This window comes from Mastomys coucha, unplaced genomic scaffold, assembly GCF_008632895.1.
Source record: "Mastomys coucha isolate ucsf_1 unplaced genomic scaffold, UCSF_Mcou_1 pScaffold22, whole genome shotgun sequence".
NCBI classification, from domain to species: Eukaryota; Metazoa; Chordata; class Mammalia; order Rodentia; family Muridae; genus Mastomys; species Mastomys coucha.
Genome location: NW_022196905.1, coordinates 66,313,824 through 66,336,928, shown reverse-complemented (window position 1 = coordinate 66,336,928; position 23,105 = coordinate 66,313,824). Strand labels below are relative to the sequence as shown.

General features: G+C 44.0%; 1 protein-coding gene across 15 annotated transcripts in view; it reads right to left on the bottom strand.

Moving 5' to 3' along the window:
• Positions 1–23,105, bottom strand: part of Dcun1d4 (defective in cullin neddylation 1 domain containing 4) — an 86,647-nt gene that overhangs the window by 36,591 nt on the left and 26,951 nt on the right. For 11 of the 15 annotated variants that reach the window (XR_004110770.1, XM_031342697.1, XM_031342700.1 and 8 more), the window contains 4 exons: positions 17,167–17,237; positions 16,957–16,996; positions 7,195–7,309; positions 5,249–5,340 (listed from right to left, as the gene is read on the bottom strand). Coding sequence is in view for 14 of the 15 variants with exons in the window: in XM_031342697.1 (XP_031198557.1) it covers positions 5,249–5,340; positions 7,195–7,309; positions 16,957–16,996; positions 17,167–17,237 (318 nt within the window). In the remaining variant the exon portion in view is untranslated. Of the gene's footprint in view, positions 1–1,155; positions 2,290–5,248; positions 5,341–7,194; positions 7,310–16,956; positions 16,997–17,166; positions 17,238–17,374; positions 17,462–23,105 lie in introns of those variants that run through there. The other 4 variants (XM_031342705.1, XM_031342701.1, XM_031342704.1 and 1 more) reach the window with 4 other exon arrangements.

The window sequence follows — 23,105 nt, the reverse complement described above, 5'->3', positions numbered from 1 at the left end:
AGGGAGGGAGGGAGGGAGAGAAAACCTAGCCACTATGGTTAGTGACTGAACTGTCACATGCACCTGCTGGGAAAGGTAAAATCAGTTTTCCCAAAAGATTGACACTGGGCCTATCAACCACTCCAGGACAGGCCTCACATTCAGGAGGAGCGAACCAACTTATAATGGACTCTACAGGGTTTTGTTTGTTTTTTGGGGGGTAGGGTATGCTTTTATTTGGTTTTAGTTTAGTGTTGTGGTTTTATTTTGTTTTCTTGGTTTGGAAAGATTTTATTGTTGTGTTGGGTTTTTGTTTTTTGGAAAAAAAAAAAAAAACAAAGTTGTATGGGTATGGAGGGGAGACAATCTGGAAAGAGGAAGAATATGATCAAAATAAATTTCAAATTGTCTTGAATAATAAAAAATATAAGAATAATAAAATACAATCAGATTAAACAAAAGCTAACATCAGAATTGGGTGACCAGAAGAACGAACATCAGAACTGCATAAACAAACAAACAGAGGAAAAGAGCTCAAGAGAAGGCACGAGAGTCAGAGACCATTCTTCCGCTGACTTTCATAGGAACCCCATAAAAACACTACCCTGGATGTCATAGGAGATACACAAAGGATGTGGTTCAGGCCCATGCAGGCCCTATGCATGCTGCCCCCGCCTCTGAATTCACATGAGCTTTTACTGTTTTGATTTAGAGGGCCTTGCTTTCCTAATGGTCTCCATATCCCCTGGCTCTTACATTTTTTTCTGCCTCCTCTTCTGCAAGGTTCCCTGATCCCTGAGGGGAAGATCTGATGAAGACACCTGTCTTCTCTTTACAGATGAGTGCTCCTACGTGTCTCACTCTCTGCATACCACCTGGCTGTGGGCCTCTGTTTTTGTTCCCACCTGCTGCTGGAGGAAGCTCCTCTGATGATGGCTGAGCAAGGCAACTGACCTGTGAATGCAGCAGACTGTCGATGGGAGTCATTTTATTTCCATGATTTTGCTTTAGAACAGTAGTATGTGGTTTTACCCTAGGTCTCTGGGCTATCTAGTCTTAAGTTCTTGTTCACACCAACTAGGGACGGGTATGAGTTGCATCTTGTGGAGTGAGCCTTGAGTCAAATCAGGTATTTGTTAGTTACTCTCATAAGCTCTGTGACATTCTTGCACTAACCTTTCAGGCCACACACTGCAGTCGGAAGGGTTGCGGCCAGGTGTTTACCCTTCTCTTTTGGCAGCATGCTGAGCACCTTCCTGTAGCAGACACCAGAATGGAAGGGTGAAGGCTCTATGTAGGACCAGCTCAACTTCTCCATGAGTTGTGTGTGTGTGTGTCTTCAGCAATGGGGCCTTGCTATCAGTTTGTGGAGAGCAACTTATAGTCTTAGCAACAGCCTGGGATGTCTGAGGATTCCCATGGGTCCTCTCTGGCCAACGTCACTTAGATGTAATCCAATCCCTGGCCTAGAAGCTTCATTTGGTGACAAGAGAGAGCCAGTTGGGGTTCTATTTCCTCCACTATTTGGAAACTTTATCTAGATCACTTTCATATGTGCATATGTTTTAGGAAGCTTTCACTGGGTTAGATAGGTCTCCATTTTTACTCCTCAAATGGCCCTTAATTCTTAGCTGTTGCTCCCATATTCCCTTATGGGAAGACCTAGCTCACCGTGGGTGGTAATGCCTCTGTCAGGTGGTCCTGGGTGCTGTAAGAAAGCAGGCTGAGCGAGCTCTGTTCCAAGGCCTCCAGGTAAGTTTCTGCATCCAGGTTCCTGCCTAGAGTGCCTGACCTGACTTCCCTCAGTGATGGAACGAACCTGAAAGTTCTAAGTTACTCCACCAGTTGCTTTCGGTCATGGAGTGTATCACCGCAATAGAAACACTGACGGGGATTGTGGATATATTTTAGAGTAAATTTGTCAGTTCAGCTCTAGAATTAAGATAGTAACTTTTGTCAAGCAAGTATGTGCCATGCACAAATACACCATTGATCAAGCAGGGTGTCTGAAGGTAGATTGGGAGGAAGACTTACAACAACAAATGCATCTGTATTTAAATAATCAGCCGTGCAATGCCCTGGCTTACTAGGCACTGGAGGTAAACGGGAAAAGCAGATTGTGAGAGATGTAAAAAAGCTAAGTGTTCCCCCTGCCCTCCCTTCCCTGTCCTTTCAACAGGGCATCTAACTAAACACATCTAACTTTTTCCTGACACCCCAAGGCCCTCGCACTGAGGTTCTCACAACAGTACCAGGACATATCATTGGAATAACAAAGAGGCTTTCCTTGGGTCTCTTTGGTGGTTTTTAATATATCTTCCCAAAAGACACTTTCATATTTTTATGAATGCTCACTTTAGTATTTTACAAATTTTTATAAATATAAATAAAAAATATTTTATATACTCTATAAACAAATCTTAAATATATTTTATACTATCTCTTCCTGGTCTCTAATCCCATTTTGGTTTTTTTTTCCCCCCTCATGGACCAAAAGACAAATACTATAGAACCTAACTCAAAATAGCCTAAGTGCTTATAGCTACAGCCTACATAAATAACATGGCCTACTCATGTAAACTGTATTGGAGCACTGTTTAAAAGGTAAATAAAAAAATTTAAAACCTGTAAAAACTACCCCGACTTTTTCTTGTTACATTGACTTCAGAAATTAGAAGGTATCTGATAAAGTGTTAATATAAAATTGAGTATTTCCATTTTTCAGAAGGACGTGAAACTAAACTTCAGACACTAGGAGGAAAGGGTTTATTTACTGAACGTCTGGAATCAGTGGCTGAGTTTACACTGGTCTGGAAAGCTAAGAAGCTCCACCTTAGCATGTGTTAAACCATGCTGGCCTTGGGCTACAGGCTCCATGAAGCAGCAGTAGAACTGGAGCCTCTGGTGAGAGATCACCCATACGAACCCATCTACCCAAGGCCCTACTCTGCATACTTCAGGTTAAAAGGCAGGGAGAGTGTTTTTGCCTTCAGCCCAAGTCAGCACACTTGCTCCCAGGCCACCCTGGTGCAGCACGCTTGCTCCCAGGCCACCCTGGTGCAGCACGCTTGCTCCCAGGCCACCCTGGTGGAGCACGCTTGCTCCCAGGCCACCCTGGTGGAGCCTCACAGCCTATGACCAATTGCACTTCCAGGACCTGTGTCCTAGAGAGAGAGAATGTGCCAACTGGAGCTTTCAGTCACTCTCTCAATCTGAAGGCACTTTTCCTACTGATAAGGCATGAAAGAAGAGAAGGATAAAGTGGGGGAGGGTGTGAGGGACTATGAACACACAGAAAACTCACCCACACACACTCTGCAGGGATGAGTGTCTATAGTTGCCCACCAGGGACCCCAAAAAAGCTAAAGAACGTGGCTGTACTCTTAATTCCAAAATGTCAGCTTCCAAAGTCAAAGAATAGCAAGCAAGATGACAACTCCATCCTGCCCTCTTTAAAAGACCTTTTTTAATCTGCATTTAAAGAAAAACATACACTCAAAAAAGTTATGTTACTATACCAGGTTTTGTTTAAAACTTCCATTTTGTAACATGTTTTCATAGCGATAACTGTGACTCAATATAGGCCACCAACTACCCTCCTAACTCAGTAGGAATGTGGAACAGCCCTTCAGCCACTCAGCCTTTTCTGTGGAAACTGCCAATCACTTGTCCATCCAATTAGGAATGTCCTCAAAGATTCGTGTTCTAATGAAGCATGAAAACAGATACACTCCAGTACCAGGAAGTCTCTCCAGGGCTCAGGCCCTGCACACAAAATCCAGTTGGGACTTTACCAGATGTACAGAGGAACTTCACAAAGATAATACACTAAGTGAAAACTAAGGGAGTAGGGGCTGCGTGCTTTCAACGGCACTGCCCTCCCTGCCCCCATACACACACACACACACACACACACACACACACACACACACACACACAAAAACCTCTCTTTTCCCAGCACATGTCTACAAAGTCCAGAACCTGGTCCCCGTGGCCAGTCTCTAGGATGAAAGGGGCAAGACTCTCAACAGAGCAAAGAGTGCAGTGAGAGCAAGGGAAAATGAAAACCGACTTTTTTTTTCCCCCCCGGAGACAGGGTTTCTCTGGCTGTCCTGGAACTCACTCTGTAGACCAGGCTGGCCTTGAACTCAGAAATCCGCCTGCCTCTGCCTCCCAAGTGCTGGGATTAAAGGCGTGTGCCACCACTTTCCAGAGAAAACCAACTTTTATACTCAAAGTTGGACAAGGCAAGTTATGACCAAAGTCTTGCAGAAGTACAGAGAAGGCCGAAAAGCTGCTGTAATTCAGGAGCCCCAACCTGGATCTCACTGGTCAGCAACTATCAGTAGGAAGTAAAAAGAAGGGTTACTGTCAGGTGGGAAAGTGGAGAAGGCACCCATCCTTGCAGAGGGACGGCGGAGCCATTTCTGGCATCCTGGCGCCAGCAGAGACCTTCAAGCAGCAGGCAGGGGACGTCAGGGAGAAGGGCATCCATGAGCTGCTCCATTATATTTCTAAGTAAGACAACCAGAGACACATGGCATGTGGTCTACAACCAAGACCGGTGACACAAAAGTGGGTGTGAAGGCTGTTCAAACAGTCCAGATGACTGTGCAAAAGTTCAACAGTCAGATCAAAAAGGCCTAAATTATGGAGAGGAAGACAGAAGGTCAGAAAACCTCCAGCAAGATGAGATTCTCCCTCACCCTCTCAGCACCAGGCAGACCACGGGGCTCAGGCTGCAACGTGCAGTCACTAGTCACAGAAAAATGCAGAAATGCAACCCGGCCTCAAGACATTTTAAAGGACAAAGTAAACACTGTCTGCCAGATGATCTTCCAAAATAGAGACACTGGGTATAAGGAAACCCCACTGCACCGCGATGAAGTTCAAAACAGCAATGCTTATTCTAACTTGGAGGTGTAGCTAAGTGACTGCCCGTGATCAGGACTCTAACTAGGCTTCACAGCCACTGAAAGGCTGCTCCTAAGGACAGTTCGTCTTCTCAGTTCCTGTCTAGAGTTCTCAATTCTTGGATTTAGGTGCTGGCTATAAATAGGGTATTAGTGATTGGCTCCAACTACGTCTCTTTCTTCTGCTCTGATTCTCTGCCACCAGCCATGACCCTACCCCAGCACGCACACATACACACACACACACACACACACACACATTTTAAAAGTACATGCTTTAAAATTCTGTAATCTCTTCTAAGATGCCCCTTACTTCCCTAAGGAACAGTTTTAACACTATACAGGTCATTACCTACCTGCATATTCATAAAACCACTCCAAGCACCGCTTACTGGAGAAAGCCTCTTCTTCAGTCTTTATTCTAGTTGACTCGTATTTCCTATACATGCTACAAATTGAAAAAACATCTTTATGTTATTTAAAGACATGGGATTCAAGTAGCAGGTAATTTTCACTTTGGCCTAAATCAGTCATCCATTCCACCAGTGCTTAAGTATATTTTAAACATTCTACTTCCTGCATTTTTGAGCGTTAGCAGTTTCATAACTAGTGCTGAAATACATCCATACTTACTTTAATAAAGAATTAAACAGTAAGCACTCAATACAACTATCTTGTCAATAATCAATTAGAATTAAATCGATTAGTTATTTAATAAACTTTCCTCTGCCTCACAACCTAGAATTCACTATAGAAAGATTATAAGTAAAATATGGCAAGAAATTAGGCATTAAAAATGATCCTTAAAAAATATTAATTATTCCTATCTTTCTATTAAGTTCTGATTTCTGTGTGATAAGATAAGCGCAGGTACAGGCTAAGGAGGAATTTGTCAGTAATGACACCAGAAAACCTTACACAAATGAAGAGAAACATCAACTCATGACCAATCTTCTAGAACAAAATTAATCCAGGTGCAAGATCTCTCTGGTGGTTCCTGTGTTAACATAACCCTTATGCCTTAGGAGAGAGAAGAGGTCCCTGGCTCCTAGTTCTCCAGTGTAAGCCGGCTGGGCAGTAGGGCTGGAGACATGAGTGACAGAGCAGTCCTGCAACTCAGGAGTCCCTCATCCACAATATGCCAGAAAGTACAAGAGCGACTGCCTGTGACAGTGGAAATGTTCCAACACTGGCTTATAATGACAGTCTGTACAACTCAGTTAACTTAGAAACACACAGAATTAGACACTTAGAATGTATCGACTTTATGGTGTCTAAATAAAGTCACTAAGAGGCCAAGAATCGGACTCAAAAACGTCACCTAACTGCCGGTGTTCAAGCTGGCTTTGCCATAGCACAATATCGTACTAAATTATGCTGAAGAAAAAAAATTACAGCACAGATGCCTACACGAGTATGAGAATTTATCAGTTGCCTGATACAAAGTACTTAGCTTTGTAAAATTGAAAAGCACTGGCCAGAAGACAGCTGGTGATTATCTTAGAGTCACTCCTCTCCTGGATAACACTTTCTGCTGAGGTATTAACTCTGGCGCTATTTTCATTTTTGCTGTCCGTCTCTGCTCCTCCAACTGACTTGTAACAAATGAAGCATGATAGCAAGAAAGAAACCAAACTCATCTAACTCCCTCCATTTAAAGACGAACACTGCAGCCCATGGATGAAATGACCCACATACCAGGGATGCAGAAAGATAGAAACGTGAAGAAAAGACATGAAATTTGTCACCTGAAGAAAGAAAAAGTTACTTCTTAAGATCAAAGGCAAAACAATAAAGATACCTAAGAAAAACATTAAAAGCACGGCAGTCTTGGCATCAGCATGGGTAACATGTGGCCTGTCTGGGTATTATTTAAATAGCCTTGTTTTTCAGTTTTCATTACATTCTCAAACCGATGAGAAGAAACTGACTGGCTGACAATCCAGGAGGACGCTCAAAGCAGCTGCCTCGCTCTGGTGATGTGGCTGCAGCTAGTGAGACACTCTCTAAAGGACAGACACCCAGTCCTGACAGCCTATGCCAGCAAGGCTTCAATGGAAATAAACTGCCGTTCCACCCAAGTTCCAGAAAATCAACTGATTAGATGAAACTAATTTCTAATAACTCAAATTGCCTATTTTTTTTTCTTAAATACAAACCAAGACATAGAATAAGCATCATGAAATAATTACATTGTGAAGAATCACCTACAGAAACAGAGGATTCTAGCCCACCTGCAGGCGACAGTGGCCCTCCCTGCACGCTCTGCACATGCTCTGGGTTGGTGGTCGTTGTACCCTACCTGTCATGCCTGCTTTTTTTGGCTGATAAGTCGTCTCCAGAGGCAGGCCTTCTCTTTTTCCTGGGTGGCATCACTTTGCTAAAGCAGTCCGAAGAACTGCAAGACCGCAGGCTTCCTATGGAACAAATTTGGAGCACACAAAATTGAGGCATGGCACATGCATTACTTCCGAACAGAGTCACCACTAAATAACCAACCCCAAGGCCTGCCTGCCTGCCCTGTGAAGTGGTTAGATGTTATCAGTCAGAACCATTACACAGAAGTGTGTTTTAGTTCCTCCTTTAGGAAAATGGTATAGTCAAGAAATAAACCTCGCCATTACCCAAATAAACACTCCCCACCACCCTCCTACAGCAAAAGGAGAGGTGAGCTTCACTGTTAAGATGGTACTCAGGGAAATCACTTCTTATACAGCAATGTTCCTTCAGAACAGTCTGTCTGCCTGTCACAGACACGCACTTCATGAGGCAAAGCAGACTAACCAGCAACCCTGAATAGAACACACACGCATACTCATCCTAACACAGGCTTCAAGGGATACTGGACGGGGAGGGCAGGGGTTTGGGAAGTGGGCAGAAATCTGACTTCAAAACAGAAGTCTCACATTAGCTCTTCCCTGTTTCTGCCACTTGCGAATGACTGCCTCCTTCAAATAGGGCTCATGTGAGGAAGTGTAACTGTAACTTAGAAAGGCTATGAAAACCTGGTGATAGTAACACCACACAGTTGCAGGGTTCCATGCCCTGTTCTCAACCCTTGCACAGACATACTCAGTCACGCTCCTAATGAAAAGGACTATGAAGAAAGAGGCGCAACCAAGAAGAGAAGGCCAGACCCAGGAGAGTGGCTGTCAGGCTGTAGACACTGAGACGATGATGAGAAGGGACTAGTTACCCCTCTGGATCCGAGCACCACTGGACATGGTGCTTAATTCTCACAAGAGCCCTGCACATGATAGGCAATGGTAATTCTCTACAAAACAGCTTGGAGAAACCGCAGCTCAGGCATCTGGCAACTTTTCAAGGTCTCCAAAATGGCTAAAAGGCTTTGGACAGCCATGCTGCAAGCATCTGAGGCTACAGCAATCTACATTCAAAGTCAGCTTTCCAGCTAACACTGTAGCATGGGCAACTGCTAACCTATTTTAGGCATCTTATTCCTTCATCATTTGAAGAGTGGTAAAAGTGTCTCTCTTGTTCACACTCTCACAATTATCATGAGGACAAACATCTATTCGGCAAACATTTGAAGACATACACAGTGTGTAGGTGTGTGCAGCCAAATGGTAAGGGAACTCAAGCGGTCAGTGGAAAGCCAGCTCTCACCCACTGTCAGCTGTAAGCTCTGTAATCCCTAGCCCTAGGAAGTACAGCTATTCAAGAGGCCAAAAACGGTTAACAACCTGGCAGAACACAGGAAAAGGAAGTTAATAACTTCTGTGATGTCTCAGAAACTAGAGAAGAGTCTGGAGTCCAGGTAGTGGCTCCACAGCCACATGAAGACCAGCCGCTGTGTAAGATGGCTCAAGCTACATTTAGTAGTAAAGAGCTTGGATGAGGCGTGAAAAGCAAGGCAAGAGTGGTCAGCAGTCACAGCCACGCCTACTGAGAGCAATGATGAGCTGGGACCAAATCCTGGGTCACTCTTAGGCTTGTACCATTCTGCTACCTTTCAGGGTCTCCCAAATGGGCTTAAGTCCTCAGCCCATACTGGACAGTCCCTGGCATCAGAGCCTGCCTGCTCCCTCAGTGCAGCAGGCTTAGGCAGGTCACTCCCAGCCTAACTACATCTGTCCTAGAGTGAAAAGTTCCTCAGAGATACAAAGCTCTCTCTACCTTTCGAAACAGCAGCTGAGAACAGAAAAAAGGCCAGAGAGGGTGCTGCCTACCACCCGACACACTCAATTCACCTTCCCTACCGAGAAGTCTCCAGTTCTCAAACTACACCCCGTCGTGTGCACCACCCTAAGCTTCCGAGGACTATCGGTCGGCCCCGGAGATGATGTTAACCTTGCTTACCAATGCTTGGCTACCTAACTGTACAATCTGAGACCGTGTCCAGACCTGGGAATGTCCCTACTGTTAGGGGTGAGGGGTTGGGGGGAAGGAGTGGGGTGGGGGGCGGCTTCCGCTGCCCTGGATACAGACACACATGAGGGAAAGACAGCTCTATCCCAAAGCATCCGGTAAGCAGCAGCCTTTTCCTCCCATGGTATTTACGGAACACAGGAAAATGCACTTATCCCCTCAGTCCATGAGGAATGAGCACTAGAAAATAATGTCTCCTCCCTTCAATAAACTATAATTCATTAGCTCCTTTAGCACCTGCTTCTTCAGAAACAGCAACACGACCCTACTCGCCACTGTAGCACATCTTTGGAAAGCACACAAACATCTTACATCAACCAATCTTCTTACACTTTTTTCTTACTGAGTGTCTTAGTTAGGGTTTCATTGCTGTGAAGAGACACCATGACCACGGCAACTCTTATAAAAGAAAACATATAATTGGGGCTGTCTTACAGTTTCAGAAGTTTAGTCTATTATCATGGTGAGCAACATAGGAGCGCGCAGGCAGGCATGGTGCTGGAGAAGGAGCTGAGAGTTCTACATCTTGATCCATAGCTAGCAGGAAGAGACTGTATGCCACACTTGAGCAAAGGACTTCAAAGCCCATCCACACAATGACACACCTCCTCCAAGGCCACACCTCCTAATAGTGCCATTCCTTATGGGCCAAGCATTCAAACACATGAATCTATGCAAGTCATACCTATTCAAACCGCCACACCAAAGCTTTCTTCTCTTAAGTTTCACAAACCATTTTTTCCTCATATCTGTGTAGACCTTACTCATATCCTCAAGTTTGGTACCTCACTTTTATTCAAAACTTTTATCTCCTAGCTAGGAGATGTGACTTTCTTTTAGATCTTTCTGACTCTAAGTGTCCGCATAAGTAACTGTTATTGGCCATTTTCCACAAATATGCCATGACTACACTCTGATGACCACTATTCAAGCACTCTGCCTCTGCCTCTGCCCCTGCACAGCTGCCTCACAAGACAGATGGGGAGAATACAGACTCATAGAGACTTTTCCAGGCTACAGAGAAAGCTATTTTGCATGTTTACAGTTTACCAACAAGACCTGAGGTCAGCCGAATACACGAGTTCTGCCCACCATCTGCCTGCTGCCTCCTCCGCTCCTCCCTTCACCGGCAGATCCAACCACTAGGACTTCCTAAAGTGCATCTTGGACAAGAGTGCTCAATGCCTATTGTCAGCCTGTACTCACTCACACAGGAGGCTGAGCTGAGGCAGAAAGGATGCAAGCTCAACACGGGCTACCGAAGAGGGTTCAAGGCCAATGTGAGTTAAAGATTGAAACATGGTCTCAACAACAACAACAATACCGAAAAGGGAAAAAGCACATCTCTCTTTGTAGTCTCCTGCTGGTTCACTTGTAATCAGTTATAATAGTAAAATACACTTTATTGAATTCCACAGACAATTAAGGATTCGCTGAACAAATGTGTTCATACAACATGCATAAATTGAGTTGCTTAAAGTCAGAGCATTTCCAGAGACCAAACCACCTGAGTAGATAATGCACCAAAACTTCCAGTCTCCCTCCCCATTCATCAGCAAAGCTGACTTCATACTTACTGGCAGGTAGAATGCACGCTTCTTATAACAACTGAGGTAACTCTTTTTACAATTAAAAAGAAATGTCTAAATCTAAATGAATGTTCTACAAATTCTTAGGTATTTCTATCAATAAATGTACGCTTCAAAGCTTAGATACATACTTTACCTCCATGTAACTATACCTTTACAGAAAAAAAAATCAGAGCGTAGAAAATACAAGCAAGAACTCCTATGAGTCTATTTACTTCAGAGAACAGGCTACAACGCACGTGACATTTTAGGTGGAGGGAATGCAAAGCCACAGCCCGAGGACACAGACACAGCACTTCTTACAGCGTGGAGCTAGAGCCTCCTGAGAGCATGGAGCTAGAGCCTCCTGAGAGCATGGAGCTAGAGCCTCCTGAGAGCATGGAGCTAGAGCCTCCTGAGAGCCAGGCAAACGTTCTGCTTCTGACCAGCATCCCAGCCCTTGAGCTTTCTGAGACAGTATCTTGCTACGTGTCTCAGACTGGGTCAGGCTGCCCTTGAACTTTCATTCCGTCAGCCTCAGCCTTCAGAATGCTGGGACCACAGATACAAATTTCTTCTAAATGGTGTAGCATTTAAATAATCATTAAAGAGACAATAACAATAAAATTCAGGGCCAAGAAGACAGCACATCCAATAAAGGCATTTGTCACAAAAATTGGCAACCTGAGCTTGGTTTCAAAGAATCCACATGAAGGTAGAAAGAATGAACCTATTCCAGAAAGTTCTCTGGACACACACACACACAAGCACAATTTTAAAACTCAATTTTTTTCCTGAAAGTTCAGATTCATTTTTTTATTCAGTATTTCAAGAAAAAACTTTTATCTTTTTTTAATTAAGCCAATTACTGTAGCTTTTCTTCCCACATTCAACAGTTTAAAATACTGCTGACATTTTTAAGTAGGTCTATTTTAGTATTTTAGTATTGTCTCAGAAAATCAAGTCTTAAAGACAACTTGAGGTGGGCCGGGCGGTGGTGGCGCACGCCTTTAATCCCAGCACTTGGGAGGCAGAGGCAGGCGGATTTCTGAGTTCGAGGCCAGCCTGGTCTACAGAGTGAGTTCCAGGACAGCCAGGGCTACAGAGAAACCCTGTCTCGAAAAACCAAAAAAAAAAAAAAAAAAGACAACTTGAGGTCACCTGGATAAGCCAAAGGCCTTTGATTTAGTTTACCCACCTTGCTGAAAGTTTATCTTGGTACGTTAACTCACCAATGGGTGCCTGAGTAGGTTCTCCTGGCTTCCTGTAATCACCTTACATTATAAGCTTCAGCAAGGGTACCATTAGAGTTGATTTCCCAGAAGACTTGGTAGCTCGTATGCCCAGTTTCTATTCATTCCCAAATTAAGAGGGCAAGGCTGTTTCTGACTTGTCCAAAATGCACACCTTGTCCTGCCTCTTTCATTTTGGTGAGCATGCTGTCTCAGTTCATGACACTGTGTGCGGCTCACTCTGCCCTGTCCATGGGCTTCAGAAACTTCACTCCACTGAGTGGACTCACTCAATGTCAGAGATTTCACAATTTCGGCTGATAAATACATAGCAGTCTTAGACATCTCATTAGTACATAGGATTTTATTGCATTACCTTGAACACATCAGTGAATTACCCATTCAAATAAAACAAGTAGCTTTTGTTTGTTTGTTTTGTTGTGGGGAGCCGCAGCTGCCACCCTATATACATATATACTAAACACCTGGTTTCCAGCCAGAGCAGAGAGCATTGATAATCAAGCCCTTAGTTGGAGAAGCTGTGTGCCTCTAGTTTGTGATGCAAGCTGGTATGATTTTCCCACAGCCTATTATACTTTGCCACGTAGCTGATGCTGATTGGGACCAGGGAAAGTATTTAACCCACAAGGGCTGGGAGCTGGAGAGAGTAAGTAAGTATGTGGAGATAGAAGTATTTAGAAATGGGGCTGGTGATGGGTTAGAGGTAAGATGTAGATTTAGAAGAGTAAGTATGTAGAGATAGTAAGTATGTAGAATTAGGGCTGATGATGGGATAGAAGAGTAAGTATGGGATATAGAAGAGTAAGTATGATAGATAGGAGTAAGTATGTAAGGATAGAAGTAAGATATAGGAATAGAAGTAAGTAGAAATAGTAATAAGTAAGATGTAAGAAGCAAGATGTAACTAATAAAATGTACGTAAATAAGTAAGATGTAACAAGCAAGATTACAAGGATCCTAATAAAACTACATGGGGAAGAGCTCGGTGTTTGCCTCCTTATGTCCAGCTGGGACAAAAAGGTGCCCGAAATATGGTGCTTAATTCTCACAAGAGCCCCGCACATGATAGGCAATGGTAATTCTCTACAAAACGGGCCACCAAATGTAAGCCACCTTTCCATCCAGCGGAAATAAGGAGGCAAACATTAGCCCTTCTCCAAGCAGATTTTATTCAGGAACCCTTATTTTACTTCTTCTTAATAATATCTCTAATCTCATCTAGTATCTCTAGTAGTAGTCTTTAGCAGTCTCTCTAAACTCCTCAGAAGTTGACATCGACGCCCCTCAACCCCCAGCCTTCACAGGTTAAATACTTTTCCTGGTCCCAATCAGCATCAGCTACGTGGCAAAGCATAATAGGCTACGGGAAATTCATACCAGCTTGCATCACAAACTGGAGGCACTCAGCTTCTCCAACTAATGGCTTGATTATCAATGCTCTCTGCTTTGGCCAGAGACCAGGTGTTTAGTATATATGTATATAGGGTGGCAGCTGCGGCTCCCCACATTTTGTTTTTCTTGTTTTTCAAGACAGGGTTTCTCTGTGTAACCCTGGCTGTCCTGGAACTCACTCTGTAGACCAGGCTGGCCTCGAACTCAGAAATCCACCTGCCTCTGCCTCCCAAGTGCTGGGATTAAAGGCGTGCGCCACCATCGCCCAGCAACAAATAACTTTTAAATAAACCAAATTTTCCTACTATTTAAGACAAAAGAGATTCCCTTTATCTCTAAGTAATACGGACTCTGGCATGTACCATCATTTTCCTGACTTTTTCTTCTTCCCTCTGTGCTTTTCTTCTGTTCATCATTTCGCTATTTTCCAGCTACTTTTGCTCAGACTCATCTCTCTATCTGTGGAGTCTAGCCAAAACCAGTATCGTCCCATGGACGATCAGGAACACAAGGCAGCACATGAGATGCTCCACCTCTGACATAGCCTTGGCTCTACTGTACACAACTCTTAGTGCTCAGACTCCCGTTGGACCAAGACAGTCCAAGGGAAACACCTGCTCACATCTCCAAGCCTCAGGCTCACTGCTAACTGTTACAGTGTAGAGCAGGAAACACAACAGAGGCCAGAGCCAGGTGTGGAACTGTGGTGATGAACTGGTAAACAAGCCCTGCTCCAGGGAGATGGTTCCATGGATAAAGGCTTGTCCTCCAAATATAAGGACATGAGTTTAGATCCCCAACACCCACATACAAAGATAAGCATGGATGCATGTGCCTGTAACCTTGGCCCCAGAGGAAGAGACAAAGACAGGCAGATCTGGGTGCTTGCTGGCAATGGAGTCTAGCCAAAACCAGTGAGCTCAAGGTTCAGTGAGACTGTTTTAAAAAATAGGGTGGAGAAGCAAGTGAAGACATCTTAATGTCAACCTCTGGCCCTATACAATCACCCATATAGTGTACCTGCACACATGTACACATACATCAGCACACACACACACACACACACACACACAAGACAGCAGGCTCACCATAATACATATGGTATATGTATATGATACACATACACATATATACCAGATACATGTATATTTTATTTATACACATATACAAACATACATATCCCATATACACAAGCACATTACATATATATATTTTTTAGATATGAAATTACTATAGTAACAATTACTCATTTAAATCTAAGCTCCAAAATTAACTATATAATATTCACAAGTCAGAAATACGAGGTGTTGTTACCATAGCTAAGATAATCTTAAGAGTCTTACTAATATAAAATGTTATTTTAAAAACTAAAACTACCCAACTCTTAAGTTTAAAAAAAAACTTCACAACCACTGGCAATTTCAAGCAGAAAATCATGGTTTTCTCCTTAATTATTAACTTGACCCTAGAAACTTTATTCCAGTATTACTGAAAATAGCCGAGAGTTAGGCTCAAGCATACAAATGCACATCAGGAGCCTGAGGAACATATGACATATCCATGAATAGGACAATTAAGCAGTAAATTTAAAAAGAGAACAGATCCTTTTTTATTTAATGTGCTACCGAAAATGGACTGTTTGCCTCGGACTTCCTCAACACACCTGCCTCCGTCTGTTCCCGTCTCATACTCCCATGAACAGAGGGTCCTGTCTGGTCTGAGAGCCAGAGAAAGGATGCTAAGCAGAGAGCCAAGCTACTCTGAGATGTCGTCACCCAAGTAGAGCAGAAAGACTATCTTCATTACAAGGCCAGTGGGGAGCGCGCAGCAGGTGCACCAGCCTGGACCCTGTGAATACTGACTGAAAGCCAGTGCATTCCAGCCAACTATTTCTTCAACCTCCTCCTCATGGTTACAGTACAAATAACTCTGAATTAGTCTGGGGAGAGGATAAGATCACACATTAACAATCTATCATTAAATGAAAATGTAAAAGCCATGGAAGCTTCAGAAGACACAGACGTGTGTGACAGTATCTAGGAGGAAAAAATGACAGATCAGTAGTGAAGAGAGCGAAGACCACCAGGATTCACTCCACTCACTCTAGTGCTGTTCAAATGTCTTCACCAAGCCATAGCCAAATGTGTCAGTCCAAAACTCATCCCTGACATGAGCTGGGGTCTCGGGGGCTGACTGGGTAATGGGCTGAAACCCCAAGGACTGAGAATGAGCCTTTATAAAAGAACCTTGCAGAGAGCCCCACTCCCTCCGGGGCCCTCACCAGACAGCAATCTGTCACCTGCCTCTCCAGCCTCCAGAACTGAGAGTCAGACAGAACTATTTATAAGATGCTCGCTTTAGGGTGTTGTCGCAGCAGCCTCAATCAGCTAGCATGGAGCTGTAGTGATTTTTCTATTTTACAATACATTTAAGGGATTTTTGCCACAGATTTTGTAACTGTAGATCAGATGTGCATTCCTGAACTTTATAATCATAACTGGCTTAGAGAAGTGGTTCTCTGAGTCTGGTCTCCTGGGTGGCTGCATCATGACCTAGGTGCTGGTCAGATGGGCAAACACGAGACCATTCCCAGAACTTACAGCAGAGGGCTCGACTAAGGCAATCATGGAGCTGCTTAAACCCTGAGGGCCTAGGAGCCAAAGCACAGCAGTAAGATTGCCACGTTCCTGCAATTAAGTCTCAAACCTGGGACAAAGGGCTAACTGAAGTGCCTAATTTACATATAAAAGCCGACTCGGCGTCTACCAGTTTCCCAGCAGGTTACAGGGTCCTCCTGACCTAAACTTCCCAAGCCAGGGACTAGGCTGGGCTGCCCCTCCCTCAGCTGTTCTTCCCTATATAACCCAGCCATTTTGGCTACTGTCCAAGTTTTGGCCTCTTGCCCTCTTCACCACAGCTCCTGAATCCCCTCTCTTGAGCTCTCTCCCCACCCCCTCTCCTCTCAGGGCTCAGTTCAGTTAGCAGGTTATGTTCAGTCTGGACCCTTCCAGATGTTCCTATGTATGCTCTCCCTCATATCTACAACAAACCTTCTTCTCTACCATACCTAGGAGCAGTCAGGCACTCCGCTTATTCTTTCAGTTCACTCAGGATCCCCTCAGGACAAAAACACAAACACCTTCCCAAGTTTCACACCACTCCACCCTGTAACAGATGCCCACCTTTCCAGGGCCTCTCAGCAAGAGCTGAGATGCTTAGGTAAGGAAACAGATTGTTCCTGAAAGCTACTGGAAAATCTTCAGGCAGCTAGCTATCATAATCCTGCACCTCAGGAACAGAGTCCCTCCTGGGAAGGAGCTATAATCTGACTGTCTTTTTGCCTCTGGTCCCCAAGAGTGGCAACTTGTTACCTGAGGGCACTAGGGGATAAAGCCTTGTGGCCAGCGCACAGTTACATCTCAGCACATTTACTTAAACGTCAGTAGTGTTGTTTGCATTTACCTGTTTGGTGATCGTCTTGGCCAACGTCTTCTGTCAGATTCTGTAAGAAATACAATCGTTAACACCAGGAAATCGCACACCCTACAGTAAGCATGAAAACTCAGTATTGCCATAAGCAAGTGATAGCCACAGGTAAATTCTTTTAACAAACACACTTGCACAAAAGGACTGCTTCAAAGCTGGCAACTGTATCTTTAAAGACTGACTTACTAGCTTGTTAAGGGTATGGTAGATCTTATGAATGTTTGCCAGTGTTGAGAGATGAGAGTTCAGCTGAAAGTCTTTAAAAGAAAAGGGAGAAATCAGTGTTAGCTGTTTCTCATTCAGCCAAGAAATTGCAAAAGCTCAAAAGTAAATGAGAACAATTGTCTTAGTAGGTGAACTAACAGGATACTTGCAAATAAACAGCAACATGTACCTACTGAAGCAGCCCCCAGGAATAAGCTCTGACAGGAAAGTCAAATCTCCAACCAAATGCTAAAAGTCATGGGAGTTCATGTCAGCTCTAAAGTAAAAAGAAAATACCGCAGTGGCTGTGAAATCCTGCCAGGAGCCAACCTGCATTTCTTAGGAGGATATAAATAATGTTAGGAACGCAAACGATCACGCAAATAGAAGACAGCTCAGATCTCAGAGGAAATAGGCTTGCTTTCCCATCCTTCCCCAGAATTTGGTATAATAAGCATGCTCCAGGGCAGAAAAATGACAGAATGGTATCCCAATGTCCAGCACTTTATAAGCTAACAATATATTTCTTCAGATTATATGGTTCTGTCACAGGAGTCTACTACTCCCCACGTCCCCTTAAGCACGCAGAAAAATAACTGTCTTATGAACTGTTGGTTCCAGAGCACAGGGTAGTGTGCATAGCGCAGGCCCTGCAACAGTGGAGAACGCCCGATTCTAAAGCTGCACTCCTGGGGAAGCAGCCCCGGTACAGAGGAGCATCCACCCACCACCTGTAAGCACCTCAGGATTGTGTACTAAGTCAGGCACGAGAGATTCCGCAGGCTGCTGGGTCCCAGAACCTTGCAACTGCAGAACAGGACCAGGCTTTGGAATTTTCCGCCTCAAAGGTTTTCACTGCTGCGAATGCAGCTCAGCGGTAGAGTCCTAACCCAGAATGCTTGAGGCCCTAGGTCAATCCCTAGCACCACACACATGCAGACACATTTTTATATAGTATGTCCACATACATATATGCAGGCTATACAGGGGCACTGAACAGTTATTAATAATTTCATATTTGGAAAAGCATTAAAAAGTACTTTTATAAATACCAGGATTTGTATTGTTTCTTTCCTATCACAAATGTTAGGCTAAAGGTGGCCTAGAAAAGAGACACACTCTATTCTAGAGTCACACCATTGTAGGGAGAAGGAAGTAAGTCACTTCACTGAGTTATCACTTGGGACAGGCACCAGACATGGAGAACACAGCCAGGGGTCTGTGCCACCCCTGAGTTGTCTGCTGGGCGCGACCCTCTGGCAAAAAGGCTCACTTGCACTAAGAATCCATTCATGAGCAGTCCTCAGGGCTGGGAGCCAAGCAGCAAGATGTCCTGACAATCACAGGTGGGCACGGGAACAGATGACACCTGTGTGCACCTGCATTGCTCTCAAGTCACTCTCACTGCCATCGAGAACCAGTGCTGGCTGAGTGACAGCCAGAGCAGGGTCGCAGCCTCTACATGGGCCCTAAAGATGGACTCCCGCCAGGTGTGGTGGTGCATTGCGGGGCTCGGGGCACAGCATGCTCAAGACCCAATCTTGGAAAAACACACACACAAGCGCGCACACACACACACAAAAGGTAAAACCCTTAATAATTGTTTGCATCTGAATAATCGAGCCATGCTTAAGGTAAATGGCACAGGATCTATCCAAATGACCCACTTAGCACAACCACCCAGGAAAAGTCCAGAAAAGCACACAGGTGAGAGCATGCATATGTGCTTGCATATGCAGTGTCCATAACACTTCATGTGTATACTTGAGAAAAGTGGACAAGGTCTTCAAGCCAGAAACAATGGTGCTTCTCAGACCATTAGAGGCTGTGAGGAACTGAAACATACAACGTCCATAACCCTTCTGTAGCTGCTGACAAAGCACAGAAACCATCTCAGTACTTCTGTTTAGAAACAGAAAAACAGGCCAACACATTCCACTATCACTTTGCTCCACAGCCCCACTCTGAACCGAAGCTGAGACAATGGCTTGTCTTGCCACAGAGGACAACAAAAGAAAAGGCAGAAAGGATGTGTGCATATATAACATGCATCCCTGTGGCCACCATAGGTCACTTCACAAGCCTTGAGGTTCAGGCCACGCCAGACTTTGGATAAGTGTCAAAACAAACTGAGGTTGTTAAACCGTCCCCTTCCTGTAGTAAAAATGGAAGACACACAAGATAAGAAATAAATTGTCCTTACACTGAATTCCCAGACTTTCATGGCTTTCAACTGTCCTTCACACCAGTCCACAAATCCTTCCCTTCCCCCTCCACACCAGTCTCCCCACTGTACTCAGCCTAGTCCACAGGGCACACACCTAAAGCACACTGGGCTTCGCATTCTGACCTCTGGGCCTACAAGCTGGTTCAACTCCAACCCTCTGGTTTAGTTAATTCCATCTATAAAATGAGACGCTGTTCTGTATGGTGCAGTAAAGATGAAACTCGGTTAACTGGCTGCCTACCGCAATGCCTATATGTGTCAGACCCCAACCATAATGCCTAGAATACACTAAGTACTCAATAAAAGCTATCAACTCCCCACCAAATAATCAGAGAAAACATCCGTCTAATGCCAGTCCTGTATCAAAGCCCCAAAAGTCAGAGTTCCTCTGCGACTGAGGTGAGCAGCCTGAGACATCTCCACAGCCTGAGAGCACCGCTTCACACTGAAGTGTATGTATATACACAACGACGGTGCCAGCGAATCCCCACACACTAGAGCAGACAAGTGCTTACAATTACTCTCTCCATATGGAGTTGCACTTCACTAAAGGCAATAAGAGGGTTCATTTCACAAGTCAACGTACTATGTCAATTATCCACTTCCATACCCATTCCTACCACAGCCACAGGCCATCACTGCACTCAAAAGGCAGTGCCTGAACAGGGAAAAGCAGATGAAACCACTCTAACATGAATGGCCCTTTCGTCTCAGTGTAAAAAGACATGAATTTAGAAGAAAAAAAAAGGAAAAAAATAGCAATAAAAGGTAACTTCGCAAAGGTTAACAGAGATTGGATTTATGGTTCACCTGTCCCATGCTCAGGGCAAGTAATAGATCTTGAAATCTAAAATAGATTTCATATCCTTAAGGCAGAGATGTCAGGGTAAAGATCAAATGCTTTACAGGGAATACAGTCAGGAAAGCACTACATAAAAATCTGCTCATCTTTCAGTTCCAAAGGATAAATACAAGGTTAAGCCAAGCATCCTCCATGATCCACAGGCTTTCCACGTAGAGCAGTGGTTGTCCGACTCTGCAGGTGACAGGCACCCCTCTACAGTCTGCATCATGGCAACCATCAGCTCTGAAAAGCAGAGTCTGTCTAATAAAGAGTTCATTGACATTATCTTCTGGGTGTTTTCAAAAACACCAACAAATGCTGACTGGGTATGAAAACATTGTTGATTTAATTATTATTTGCTGTGATCTGTGCAAGATGAAAGTGAAGGGAGGATACAGACCGTTCTACTACCACTGCAGATATAGAACTCTATGATGTGACAGAAGAATTAGGAATCAGACAATTTGGGGTAGTAAATTCAGACATGAACGTCAAACAACAGCAATTTAAGTTCTAACAGTTTATATATCCATAAGAATCAGAAACAATTTAAATGCACAATAAGCAAAATCCTTCCTTTCTACCATAATGCCAATTGTAAAATATAACTGAGAGATCTCAATTCTAATAGCATCAAAAAGCAATAATATGTATAGGAATAAACTTCAAAATGTGAGACAGAAATGCAGAAACAATCAAGTTTGGTGACAGATGTCATCGTAGAGATGGTTATTTCTGGAGGAGGAAAGTGCCAACATTATGAAGCAATGGCTTCTCCCTTCAGAAAACTACAAATTAAAGGCAATCAAATTCCTATTCTGCCTGCCCTGCAGTTTTCACACACCCCACCCTTGTATACTCACCCATCCCCCACAGCCATCTCCTACCCCTGGCAAAAAACATGGCAGAAAAGGAAGGGAACGCTTGGAACCAATCTGAGAATGAAGATGCTGGCCCTGTCAAGCAGCTGCTGAAATGAACACGCACATTCTCCTCAGTTATCAGCATGAAGCATGGAGCAGAGGCAGAGAAACTGTAGGAGGCAGAGTCTAGATCTGGGACTTTGTGAGCTCTGCAAGTGCTTAGCCACTATAGCCCGAGTGTAACGAGCTAACACATAAACAAGGAGTGAGGCTGTCTGCCAAAAAAAAAAAAAAAAAAATTATTTTTAAAAACTAGGTGGTGGGTAGTTTTTGGCCCCTAGACCACTATCAGCCAACACCTGGTGGGAATGTGCAACAGATCTAACAATGGACTGTGCAGGACTACAGGTAAACAGAAGGGAAAGGATAAACCTAGGTCTCCGTGCATAAACGGATGCATATAATTAACACTATAAAAGAGCCTATTTGTTTTAGACAGGGTCACTCTACATAGTCCTGGCTGGCCTGGAGCTGATTCTGTGAACCAGACTTCTGCCTTGAACTCACAGAGATCCTCCTGCCTCTGTCTCTCAAGTGCTGTGACTGAAGAAGTGCACCACTATGTCCCACTAAATAAGCATTTCTACTTATTAGAAAAAAAGTTGTCTTTCAGGAGGAATGAAGAGCAATCAGGGAGCATTTGACCAACTGAAATCAGCTCTCACCTCAGCCAAAGTAGAAGGGGAGGGTATTCAAGGCAAGAGACAGCCACTCACTAACTCATCACTGGGCACTGAGCCCTGCATTCTATCGGTTTCATACACTCATTTTGCCCTCATCACTCTGCCAGACTCCCATACATCAACTGCACTGTCTACTGCACTAATGGGGCAGGCCTGCTGCTGCTGCTGCTGCTGCTGCTGCTGCAAGCTAATTCCCTCAGAGAACACACACACACACACACACACACACACACACACACACACACACACACGAAGTGCCTTAGAGAGGAACTTAAGAAATGACCTACGTACAAATCTTTACTGGAATGCAGCAGAGGGGGGATGGGATTACATGGTGATGGTTTGCTCTGTGTCTGTCCCATTCTCTTCCTTTTCACCATCTCAAATGGGGGCAGATGGCCGCCATGGCCAACCTGGATATACATCACACTTCCTAACTGTTAGCCCAAAGCCACTTCTCCCACTCTCCCTCCCTATGAAGCTAAGACCACATCCCACATGCAGGATGCTACCCTATCAAGTGTACAAATTATTTTAATATTAAAGAAAAAATTTAAAACTGGCTGAATCTCTATCAACCATATTTAAGGATAAAAATGGGCAAGAGAACAAAATAAAGAGCAAGAAATAGGGAAGAGGCCACACTATCCATCTGCAGACAGAAGCTCTGATTGCTTAATTGATTGAGACAGACAGGCAATGCACACCATTGACCAACACCAAAAGTGATTTGAACTCATAAATGCAGTAATGTCCCGGGGTTAGAACAACATGCAAAGACCAATGTCTTTGTCATCACTGTTCAGAAAGGATCTAAGAAAGCAGTACCACTTACCATAGCTACAAAACCCAAAATACATGCAAGGAAATCAGCACATTCACACTGAATACAGAATCCTGGTAAAGCTGAACAGGCCACAAAACAGAAAAATGCCCCACGCTCATGGACTAGAATACTGCCAAAATGCCCATACCACCCAAAGTGATCTCAATACAAAGAAATTACTACCAAAATACTGGCATCCTTCAAAAACAAAAAGCAAAACAAACCCAGCAAGATACTGGAATTAAAAACAAGACACACAGACCAATGAAACAGACTAAGGAATCCAAGAATAAATCTATCTACAGCCAGACTGTCAATAAATGCAACAAGAACATACATTACATAAAATCTCATTACTAAATGATATTTAGAAAATCAAACAAAACAAGAAAATCAATCTCTCCTCCCTCTCCTCCAT